This window comes from Mobula birostris, chromosome 22, assembly GCF_030028105.1.
Source record: "Mobula birostris isolate sMobBir1 chromosome 22, sMobBir1.hap1, whole genome shotgun sequence".
In the NCBI taxonomy this organism is placed as follows: domain Eukaryota; kingdom Metazoa; phylum Chordata; class Chondrichthyes; order Myliobatiformes; family Myliobatidae; genus Mobula; species Mobula birostris.
The window spans coordinates 63,137,332-63,149,750 of NC_092391.1; the positions used below are offsets into that span (position 1 = coordinate 63,137,332).

Consider the following 12,419-nt stretch of genomic DNA (forward strand, 5'->3'; position numbering starts at 1 on the left):
GTGCCTGCAGTACAGGGTCCTGGTTTCACAACCATACAGGAGAGAGGTGAGGACCACAGCCTTGTACACCTTGAGCCTGTTTGAAAGCTGAATGTCCTTGTGCTCCAGAACTTTGACACGGAGTTTCCCGAGTGCCTGGCTGGTTTTCAGGATCCTTGCTATGATCCCTTTTTCAAAGGATCCGTCACTGGAGATGGTGCTTCCTACAGGAGGCCGTACAGGAGTGAGATATACCAGCTAGCTGAGTGGTGTTGCAGCAACAACCTCGCACTCAGTGTTAGTAAGAAGAAAAAGCTGATTGTGGACTTCAGCAAGAGTAAGATGAGGGAACATGAACCAATCCTCATAGAGGGATCAGAAGTAGAAAACGTGAGCATTTTCAAGTTCTTGGGTGTCAAGATCACTGAGGATCTAACCTGGTCCCAGCATACCAATACAGCTGGCAATAGCACAGAACTTTAATATAGCACTATGCTTATAAGACACGCATCTCTCTAGCTCAGCTGTTTTGTAACAGGATTCAAATGAGGTTCATGGAAATGATTCTGGGATTGAATCATATGATCATATGATGAGCCTGTACTCACTAGAATTCAGGAGAATTGGGCTTGGGGGGGGCACAGATCTCACTGAAATCTGTCAGATGTTGAAAGACCTCGATGGAATGAATGTGGAGAGGAATTTTCAGTTTTCATTTCATTGTGTAGACAGTTTTTATCCCTTCTCTGAGCATTAATTAAGATTTTTTGAGGCACACGATGGCATAGCGGTTACCGTGACACTATTACAGCTCAGGGTGTTCCAGAGATCAGGGAGCATTTCCAATTCCATCAGAGAGGAGTGTGTGGGTTTCCTCCCACAGCCTAAAAACGTACTGGTTGGTAGGTTAATTGGTCATTGTAAATTGTCCTGTGATTAGGCTTGGATTAAATTGAGGGATTGTGGGGCAGCATGGCTTGAAAGGCTGGAAGGACCTACACCTTGCTGTATCTCAATCAATCAATCAATCAATAAACAAACAAACAAATAAATAAATGGGGTTTCCTGTGGTGGGGTCGTCTAAGAGCAGAGGACACAGTCTCGGAATACAGGGGCGTCGTTTTAGAATGGAGATGAGGAGGAATTTCTTTAGCCAAGGAGTGGTGAATCTGTGGAATGTGTTGCCACAGGTGGCTGTGGAAGCCAAATCATTGGATGAATTTATGATAGACCTTGATAGATTCTTGATTAGTCAAGGCATGTAGGGATATGAGGAGAAGGCAGGAGATTGGGCTGAGTGGGAAATGGATCAGCCATGATGAAATGGCAGAGCAGACTTGATGGGCCAAATGGCCTAAATCTGCTCCTATTTCTTGCAGAAGAATCTGCCACTGCCCTGTAAATAATTACCCTTGGAAAATGAGTTGGGGAGGCAGGGTTTGAAACTGGGTGGAAAAACGAGTTAAACTGAAGAGGTTGAACAGAAAACAAGCTTAAATTTTTATATTAATGCACAAAAGTATTGAGGAATTGGTATTTTAGTGAAGTGGATATGTTCCAGCCAGCAGGAAATGTTAGCTCCTCTTCCTCATAAATCAGCAGGATTGGCACTTGAAGCTAAACCCTATCATTATTTAATAGTTTATCTGTGCAATAGATGAGCTTGCAGTAATGATCTACTGAAGCCTCGGAGGTTCAATTTGAGTTAATGCTGCCATTAAACATTGCTTGTGATTACTTGTGTAGCTGTTTAATTTACAAAGGGGCTGTGGATGGAAGTTTTTTGATCAATAATTGCACCAAAATGTTTACAAACTGCATTATTTTTCACTAATGCTTCTTACCACTTCACCATCTTGTAGTCCATTTCAAATTGAGAGGTATAATTAGTTTCACAGAAAACAAAAACGTTCTCTGAGTTCCTCCAGCATTTTGTGTACATTGCTTTTGAATTGTAGCAGCTGCAAAATTTCTTGTGTTTATGATGCTCTGTTTTCTTTGTGTGTGTGTTTTTTATTTTCTCTGCCCCCCCCCCCCCCACCTTATAGCCTGTGATTCTCAGCTCCTTCACCATCTTTGCTGGGCCCCTCTGCGGATGTTCACAGCCATGGGCATGGAGACTGCTGTGGCCTGCTGGGAGTGGCTGCTGGCCGCAAAGAATGGCATCGAAGTGCCGGTCAGTATTGTTTCTTCAATTAACAATTCTCCTTTTAAAACTTACCCTAAGTGGCCACTTTATTAGATATACCTGTGCACCTGCTCGTTAATGCAAATATTTTTGCTTAATTATTCACTTATTGAGATACAACGCCAAAGAGGCCCTTATGGCCCTTTGAGCTGTGCCGCCTAGCAATTCCCTGATTTAATCGTAGCCCAATCACGAGACAATTTACAATGACCAATTAACCTATTAATGCCACACACACAAAAAATGCTTGTGAACGCAGCAGGCCAGACAGCATCTATAGGAAGAGGTACAGTCAACATTTTGGGCCGGGACCCTTCATCAGACTAACTGAAGGAAGAGATAATATGAGATTTGGAAGTGGGAGGGGGAGGGGGTGATACGAAATAATAGGAGAAGACAGGAGGGGGAGGGATGGAGCTAAGAGCTGGAAAGTTGATTGGCAAAAGGGATACCAGGCTGGAGAAGGAAGGGAGAGGATCATGGGATGGGAAGCCTGGGGAGAAAGAGAAGGGGGGAGGGGAGCCCGGAGGGTGGAGTTCAGTTTTTGTTCAGGCCAAACATCAGAATAGGGACGAATTGTGATCAAGTGACTTTGACTGTGGAATGATTGTTGGTGCCAGATGGGGTAGGTTGATATCACAGAAAATCCTGATCTCCTGGGATTCTCACAGACATTCTCTAGAGTTTAGAGAGAATGGTGTGAAAACAAAAAAAATGTCAACCAGCAAGCAGCAGTTCTGTGAGCGAAAGTACCTTGTCAATGAGAGAGCTCAAAGGAGAATGGCCAGACTGGTCCAAACTGACGGGAAGGCAACAGTAACTCAGATAACCATGTGTTGCTACAGGGATGTGCAGAAGAACATCTCTGAATGCATAAAACATCGAGCCTTGAAGTGGATGGTACAGCAGCAGAAGACCATACCAAGTTCCACTCCTGTAGAAGTAAGGTGGCCATTGAGTGTATGTTACAACAATTAAGCCTTTGAGTTACTGCAGTTTGCATTCTTGATGCCCAAAGGTTGGACAAACTTTGAGTTAAAGAAAAGTCATTAAAGTAGAAGTCATTGCTAAATGGATGCCTCCCTATTTTAAAATTAGACTATTTTTGAGACATCACATATCCTGCTGCTTTCTGTAAGGAGTTTATACGTTCTCCCTGTGACTGTGTGGGATTCCTCTGGCTGCTCTGGTTTCCTCCCACGCTCCAAAGACTTACCTGTTGGTTGGTTAATTGGTCAGGTAAACTGTCCTGTGTTTAGGCGAGGGTTGTAAATTGGGGTTTGCGTGGCTTGAAAGGCCGGAAGGGCCAGTTCCACGCTGTATCTCAGTAAATAAAATCTTTAGATTAGGGGTTCCCAACCTGGGGTCCACGGACCCCTCAGTTAATAGAAGGGGTCCATGGCTTAAAAACGGTTGGGAACCCTGCCTTAGATAAACTAAAAGCATTCATCTGAGAAAATAATCTACAAATGCTAACCTGCTCTGCACTCTTGGTTTAGGTAATTCATGAGGCATAGAGGTAGATTAATTGATTTTCCTTTCCCTTTGGTCTTTTCCCTTTTGACCTTTCAATCACCTTGTATTAGATTCACTTTTAAGATCCATTTATCTCTAAAGTTACAAGGCTATGTTCATTCTTTAAAATTTTAATTTGAATTGCTGGTTTAAAAATGTAAATCATACGCTGACTGTGGCAGACAAATGTCATTTTGAAATAGTGTTGTAACATGAACAGAGTCACCGGAAAGATGCTGCTGGTAGATATAAAGTAGTCTTTTATTCCAGACAGACACACAGACAAGCTGACAGCCTTTGGAGTCACTCAAGAGAGGCTCTCCAATCTAACACTACAGCACATTTTTATATATTAAAGACCAACTTCTATAGTTACAATGCCCTCATACTGCTTCTTTTGAATTGTATGTAGTTTGTAAATTCCTGAATCTTCAAACCAACACACCCAAAGTAAGTGTTAATTACTGTAGTGTCTGAGTCGTAATTGCACAGTGGCCAGTTGATTGCATTCATACCCATGCAGACATCTCAACCAATTGGATGGCTCCTGGTCAGCAATTTACTGTTCTGAGCTACAATTTTTGAATTCAATCTGCAATCCACATTCAGGTCTGAAGATTGGTTGCTGAAGTTATTATTTGCTATATACCCTAACCAGAATACTCCCTAATAATAGTTAGAATAAAAATGCATGGCAAGAAGGTTTTGAATTAGTATAATTTTCATAATTTAAGAGTGTGTCACCAGCTGTCCAGTGATATAGTAATAGAAGAGTAGATGATTGGTTGTTACAGTTGAAAGATTTTTGATGTTGATTTGGCCAATTGTATTTGCCCTTGGCTGTCCTCAGCTAATGTAAGGCAAATCTAATTATTCAGGAGTGTTTCTGCTCTATGTCCCTCTCGCGTTCAGTGAAAAGTGAAAGCAGAATTAGCATCAACTATAATGCCTTTCACAGCAGTGCCCTTGCTCACTAATGGAAATATCTAATCAGTCAATCATGGCAGCAATTCAGTGCATAAAAGCATGCAGGCAGGGCGAAGAGGTTCAGTTGTTGTTTAAACCAAATATCAGAAGGGGGAAGAAATGTGATCTAAGTGACTTTGACCGTGGAATGATTGTTGGTGCTAGATGGGATGGTTTGAGTGTCTCGGAAACTGCTGGTCTCCTAGGATTTTCACAAACGTTAGTCTCTAGAGTTTACAGAGAAAAGCAAAAACACTTTAGAGATGAGAGAAAGGATTGATTTTTTTTCTCTCTTTTTTTTCCATTCGAAGTTTAAAGTTAATTTATTGTCTTACCCTATATTAACTTGAGGTCCATTTCCTTGCTGGCATTTACAGGAAAAAATAAATACAATAGAGTTTACCAAAAAACTGCATCTAAACAAAGACTGAAAGACAACCAATGTGCAAAAGAAGACAAACTGCAAATTAAAAATAATTCTGACAACATGAGTTGTAAGGAGTTCCAGAAAGTGAGTCTGTAGGTTGTAGAATTAGTTCAGAGTTGTGATGGGTGAAGTTATCCACACCAGTTCAGGAGTCTGATGGTTGTAGAGTAATTAACTGTTTTATGAACTGGGTGGTGTGGCTTAATTGAGATAAATTCTTCCTTGGGAACAATGTCAACACTCCATTGTAACCCCCTCAATATTGTCCAGCCTCATGAGTTTAGATCCATTATCTTATCTTCTTTTCTCAGTTCTCTATCAACCCCTGTGCAAATGTTTGTATGTTCTCCTGGTGACCACCTGGGTTTCTTCCGTCTGTTCCAGTTTCCTCCCACATTCTAAAGGCGTACCGGTTAGGGTTAGTTTTAGTAAGTTGTGGGCATGCTATGTTGGGATTTGATGCTTTTCTTTTCACCCCTGTTAGTCATGAGTTAAAGTCAGTCACACTGCCTCTTGCTTATTTATTTATTGAGATATGCTGTAGAATAGGCTCTTCCAATCCTTTGAGTCACACTGCCCAGCAACCCCCCCCCCCCCGATTTAACTCTAACCTAATCACGGGACAAGTTACAATGACCAATTAACCTCCCTTTAATTGATGGTGAGAGGAGACCGAAGCACCTGGAGGAAATCACACAGTCATAGGGAGAATGCACAGATTCTTTACAGACAGTAGCGGGAATTGAACCCGGGTCGCTGGTACTGTAAAGCGTTGTGCTAACCACTACGCTACTGTGCTGCCCGATAGTGTCTTTTATCAGCTTTTTTTACAAGTTAAATTAGTTCTGAACAATACCTTGAATTGCTTTTAAGTCAGTCTAGATCAGGGGTTCCCAACCTTTTTGATGCCATGAACCAATACCATTAAACAAGGGGTCTGTGAACCCCAGATTAGGAACCACTGCTGTAGCACAAAGTCATCCCTGGAAGGAAACTGAAGGATTTCGGAAGTCATGCCCTCAACCATGCCTCAACCCAGTATAACCAGCGAAAAGTGTCAGCAAATGTTAATTCATCTGCCAAGGGGAAAGATATTGAAGACTAAGTGTTCCTTTCTACAGAAACAATTTCTGTGTATTCTCTGCTCTATATTGCTGTGCCTTTTGGTATTTGAAGGCTATTTTACCAGCTTAAGAAAGCTGCTTCATAGTGACCCAGAAGAAATAAGTTTACATATCCTGAGTGCAGTAAGGAAAATGATCAAATCCTTTGGCTCCAAAACAGACAATATACCTAAGGCTGATTTATACTTCTGCGTCAAATGGACGCCGTAACCTACGCAAGTGGCCTACGGGCGTTGTGAGCATTTATACTTGTGCGTTGGTGTGTCTGCCTCGCTCTGCAATTTGGGCACGTCAGGTACGCGCACACACCTGCCTGTGCAAGGCTTCATGGTCATGGTAGTCTTTCTCAGGATAAACAAGTTTAAAGCGAGCGCCTTTTTTCGTAAAAGCGAAATGTGTCCTCCATAATTTTGGAGGTCTGTAAAGCTTTATGGAAAGCATTGCAGCCAGAGTTCCTTCCCTGCCCTTCAGTCGCCCAATGGGAAGCTATTGCAGCATAGGAGGAAATGCGATGCTGCCAAGCGGACCAATCACAGTTGTTGCAGTCTGCATTGCTGCGACGCGTAGTTACATTTTGGGAGAGGTACGCGTCAGGCTACAGCGTGGGGATCCACGTAGGGTTCGTGGCTATACCATACCTACGACATCAATTTGACGCAGAAGTATAAATCAGCCTTTAGACTCACACAGCAGACAAATAGGCCATGTCTGTGCCAACTGCTTGAAAGAGCTTTCTTCTTCGGCCTCTCCTTTCCTGGAGCCCTGTAATTTTATTTATTGTTTAAGTATATTTATATATTTTTTTTAACAATTTCTATCTGAAGACTGACTGCCATTGAAACTGTTTTTATCACTCTTTGGGGTTAGTGTATCTAGATCAAAGTTGAGGTCAGGGTCAAGTATTTGTCATTTGCACAAGTGAATGTTTGCAATGGGAAACTTACTTGCAGCAGCATCAGAGACAGAAAAACATAAATTGATCATAAATTATAAAAGAAATAACAGAATTAGAACAAAAGAAGCAGGCTGCATTGTAGTTCAAAGTGTTCACAGTGTTGTTATACCAAAGTGGTGATTAGGGTTGTACAGGTTGATTCAAGAACCAAATGGTTGAAAGAAAATACAGTAGCTGTCCTTGAACGATTGTATATATTTTTATCTAAGTATCAGCTTCGTGAGCAAAGTTGCTCTGGCCTTAAATGCAAAAGTCTTATTGTTTGCTTGTTGTTATCTGCAGTTCATGCGGGAGATGGTTGGAGCCTGGCAGATGACAGTGCAGCAGAAGATTGGCCTCTTCTCAGAGGAGAAGAGAGAAGCTGACCCATTAGCAGCTTCTGAGGAGAGCCAACCCATGCCCTGTCCCCCTGAAGTTACACCTCACCACATCTGGATAGAGGCAAGTACCCTTAGCAAATGCAAGATGGCACCTATGAATTATTTTAGGCTGTCCTTGGATACCACAACATATCTAATTATTTATTATTCTGTTCAAGATTGACAAGGTCGTCAAGTTTATTGTCACTTCACTACAGTGGTATGCAAAAGTTTGGGCACCCCTGGTCAAAATTTCTGTTACAGTGAATAGCTAAGCGAGTAAAAGATGACCTGATTTCCAAAAGGCATAAAGATGACACATTTATTTAATATTTTAAGCAAGAAAACCTTTTTATTTCCATCGTTTACAGTTTCAAAATAACGAAAAAGGAAAAGGGCCCGAAGCAAAAGTTTGGGCACCCTGCATGGTCAGTCCTTAGTAACACCCCCTTTGGCAAGTATCATAGCTTGTAAGCACTTCCTGTAGCCAGCTAAGAGTCTTTCAATTCTTGTTTGGGGGATTTTCGCCCATTCTTCCTTGCAAAAGGCTTCTGGTTCAGTGAGATTCTTGGGCCATCTTGCATGCACTGCTCTTTTGAGGTTTATCCACAGATTCTGGATGATGTTTAGGTCGGGGGACTGTGAGGGCCATGGCAAAACCTTCAGCTTGTGCCTCTTGAGGTAGTCCATTGTGGATTTTGACGTATGTTTAAGATCGTTATCCTGTTGTAGAAGCATCTTCATCATTTTTACAGATGGTATGATGTTTGCTTCCAGAATTTGCTGGTATTTAGTTGAATTCATTCTTCCCTCTACCAGTGAAATGTTCCCCGTGCCACTGGCTGCAACACAAGCTCAAAGCCTGATTGATCCACCCCTGTGCTTAACAGTTGGAGAGGTATTCTTTTCATGAAATTCTGCACCCTTTCTTCTCCAAACGTACCTTTGCTCATTGTGGCCAAAAAATTCTATTTTAACTTAATCAGTCCACAGGACTTGTTTCCAAAATGCATCAGGCTTGTTTAGGTGTTCCTTTGCAAACTTCTGACGCTGAATTTTGTTGGGAGGATGCAGGAAAGATTTTCTTCTGATGACTCTTCCATGAAGGTCATACTTGTGCAGGTGTCACTGCACAGTAGAACAATGCACCACCACTCCAGAGTCTGCTCAATCTTCCTGAAGCTCTTTTGCAGACGAATGGGAGTTTTGTCAATCCTACAAGCAGTTCTTTCGGAAAGTTTTCTTGGTCTTCCAGACCTCAACTTGACCTCCACCATTCTTGTTAACTGCCATTTCTTAATTACATTACGAACTGAGGAAATGGCTACCTGAAAACACTTTGCTATCTTCTTATAGCCTTCTCCTGCTTTGTGGGCATGATTTATTTTAATTTTCAGAGTACTGCAGCTGCTTAGAGGAGCCCATAGTTGCTGATTGTTAGGACAAGGTTTGAGGAGTCAGGGTATTTATAAAGCTTTGAAATTTGCATCACCTGGCCTTTCCTAACAATGACTGTGAACAAGCCATAGCCCTAACCAGCTAATTAAGGTCTGAGACCTTGGTAAAAGTTATCTGAGAGCTCAAATCTCTCAGGGTGCCCAAACTTTTGCATGGTGCTCCTTTCCTTTTTTTCACTCTAAAATTGTACAAAACAAAAATAATACACTAATCTTGCTTAAACTGTTGAAAAGAATGTTTCATCTTTAACGTTATGACTTTTGGAGATCAGTTCATCTTCTACTCACTTAACTATTCACAGTAACAGAAATTTTGACCGGGGTGCCCAAACTTTTGCATACCACTGATATACATGTCATACGAGGCGACGTTACTCCAAACCGGAGTGTAAAGCACATTAGTTCACATAACACATATTTAAAAATATAAAGGGTGAAAGAGAGTCGAGGGTAGATATAGGACCAATACAAAATAATGCTGGCAATATTGTAATGAGAGATGCAGAGATGGCAGAGGAACTGAATGCATATTTTGGATCAGTCTTCACAGTGCAAGACATCTGCATTATACCGGACATTCAAGAGTGTCAGAGAAGTGAAGTTTGTGCAGTGAAAATTACGACTGAGAAGGTGCTCAGGAAGCTTAATGGTCTGAGGGTGAATAAATCTCCTGGACCTGATAGAATGCACCCTTGGGTTCTGAAGGAAGTAGCTGGAGAGATTGCGGAGGCATTAATGATGATCTTTCAAGAATCGATAGATTCTGGCATTGTACCGGATGACCGGGAAATTGCAAATGTTACTCCACCATTTACAAAGGGTACGAGGCAGCAGAAAGGAAACTATAGACTTGTTAGCCTGACATCAGTGGTTGGGAAGTTGTTGGAATTGATTGTTGGGGATGAGATTATGGAGTACCTGGAGGCACATGACAAGTCTGACAAATCCTGCCTGACAAACCTACTGCAATTCTTTGAGGAAATTACAAGCAGAGGTACAAGTAGACGTAGTGTACTTGGATTTTCAGAAGGCCTTTGACAGGGTGCCGCACATGAGGCTGCTTAGCAAGAAAGAGCCCATGGAATTACAGGGAAGTAACTAGCGTGGGTGGAGCATTGGCTGGTCGGCAGAAAACAGAGAGTGGGTATAAAGGGATCCTATTCTGGCTGACTGCCAGTTACCAGTGGAGTTCCACAGGTGTTGGTGTTGGGACCGCTGCTGATTTGAACTTTGGTATTAATGGATTTGTGGCTAAATTTGCTGATGATACAAAGATAAGTGGAAGAGCAGGTAGTATTGAGGAAATGAGAGCCTGCAGAGAGACTTAGATAGTTTAGGGGAATGGGCAAATAAGTGGCAAATGAAATACAATGTTGGAAAGTGTATGGTCATGCACTTTGGTGGAAGAAATAAACGGGCAGACTATTATTTAGATTGGGGGAGAATTCAAAATGCAGAGATGCAAAGGGATTTGAGAGTCCTTGTGCAAGATACCCTAAAGGTTAACCTCCAGGTTGAGTTGATTGTGAAGAAGGCGAATGCAGTGTTGGCATTCATTTCGAGAGGTAGAAAGTATAAGAGCTGGGATGTGATGTTGAGGCTCTATAAGGCACGCGTAAGACCACACATGGAGTATTGTGTGCAGTTTTGGGCTCCTTATTTTAGAAAGGATATACTGACATGGAGAAGGTTCAGAGAAGATTCACGAGAATGATTCCAGGAATGAGGAACGTCTGGCAGTTCTTGGGCTGTATTCCCTGGAGTTCAGGAGAATGAGTGGGGATCTCATAGAAACATTCCGAATGTTAAAAGGCCTGAACAGAATAGATACGGCAAAATTATTTCCCATGGTAGGGAATTCTAGGACAAGAGGACATGACTTAAGGATTGAAGGACATCCTTTTAGAACTGAGTTGCAGAGAAATTACTTTAGTCAGAGGGTGGTAAATCTGTGGAATTTGTTGCCACGAGCGAGGCTAAGTCATTGGGTGTATTTAAGGCAGAAATAGATAGGTTCTTGATTAGCCAGGGCCTCAAAGGGTATGGGGAGAAGGCAGGGGAGTGGGGATGGCTGGTAGAATTGGATCAGCCCATGATTGAATGGCGGAGCAGACTCGATAGGCAGAATGGCCTACTTCTGCTCCTATATCTTATGGTCTTACAGTCGTATAACTCACAATAACTTGGGAAAGTAAGAATTAAGTCTACTACAAATGAATAAATTACACAGATAAATGAAGTAAAGTGCATATATTAAATATTGTCAGGTAAAAAACAGATTAACCAGTGATACTTTGAATGCAATGCAGCAAGGAGTTTAGAAGCTTAATGGCCTGAGGGAAGAAGCTGTTTCCCGTCCTAACCGTTCTTGCCTTTATGCATTGGAGTCTCCTGCCTGATGGTAGAAAGTCAAAGACTATGCTGGATAGATGGCGGGGATCCTTGATAATACTAAGGGCCCTGTGTATGCAGTGCTCCTGGTAAATGTCCTCAAAGGACAGTAGGGAGACCCCTATAATCCTCTTGGATGTTCTCACAGTCCTTGTAGGGACTTCCATTGTGATGCTCTGTTGATCCCATACCAGAAGGAGATGCAGCTTGTCAGGATGCTTTCTGTAAAATACGGTTAAGATGGGCCTTCTCTCTGTAAATGGCTGTAAACTGTTAGTTACTGCTCCTGCTACATCTAAATAGTGGTAGTCCTTCGGATTCGAAGAAGACACCAGAAACCTGTGCGTGATGGAGTTTTCAGTGGAACAGCAGTTGCACAGGGGCAATCCCACTCTCTCGCCAGAAGAGACCTTGATCCAATGGCACGGACAACCGTTACGGCTGGAGACCTCTCCTGCTGCAGTGGATGACCAGGACGTCTAAGTGTCTTGTCGTGCTCTTAGCACTCTACAACACCTGCCAGGCCTGCCTTCTTAACCGTTGGACCATTAATCGGTCTCTTCCGCTCAATCTGCCAGGGCCAGACTTCACACGCCGGGCTAAACAGACCCCCTATTTCACCAAGGGTCGAAGACCCGTTGGCTACCTTCACCTGGTTTAGCCCGTCTGCTGAGACGGTTTACCGGGGTGTGGCCGCTGCGCGTGTTACAGCTACTGGAGCCACAGGTGAGAGCTGAGCGCCAGGTGGAGACAAAAGGTGGATGAGCTCTCCTGAAAAGGGCATGGCAGGCCCCCCACCAGAGGTGCTACCCCTCCCTAAACACCCCATACACATCTAAATATAAGTTAAATAAAACTGTAACTGTGCCACTGTTTATCACTGTGCAAACTTGCAAAACGTTTTATGGTAGCATAGTGGTTAGCACACGCTTTACAGCGCAGGCAACCCAGATTCAATTCTGTCTGTAAGGAGTGAGCACATTCTTCCCCCGTGACCATGTGGGTTGCCTGCAGTGCTTCGGTTTCCACTCACAGTCCAAAGATGTACTGGTCAGTAG

The 12,419-nt window shown here is 42.7% G+C and overlaps 1 protein-coding gene across 4 annotated transcripts in view; it reads left to right on the top strand.

Annotated features, from left to right (window-relative positions):
• The window catches only part of pi4kab (phosphatidylinositol 4-kinase, catalytic, alpha b), a 347,746-nt gene that overhangs the window by 226,129 nt on the left and 109,198 nt on the right, over positions 1-12,419 (top strand). For all 4 annotated transcript variants that reach the window (XM_072240890.1, XM_072240891.1, XM_072240889.1 and 1 more), the window contains exons 32-33: positions 2,028-2,155; positions 7,437-7,595. In XM_072240890.1, the coding sequence (XP_072096991.1) occupies positions 2,028-2,155; positions 7,437-7,595 (287 nt within the window). The remainder of the gene's footprint in view (positions 1-2,027; positions 2,156-7,436; positions 7,596-12,419) is intronic.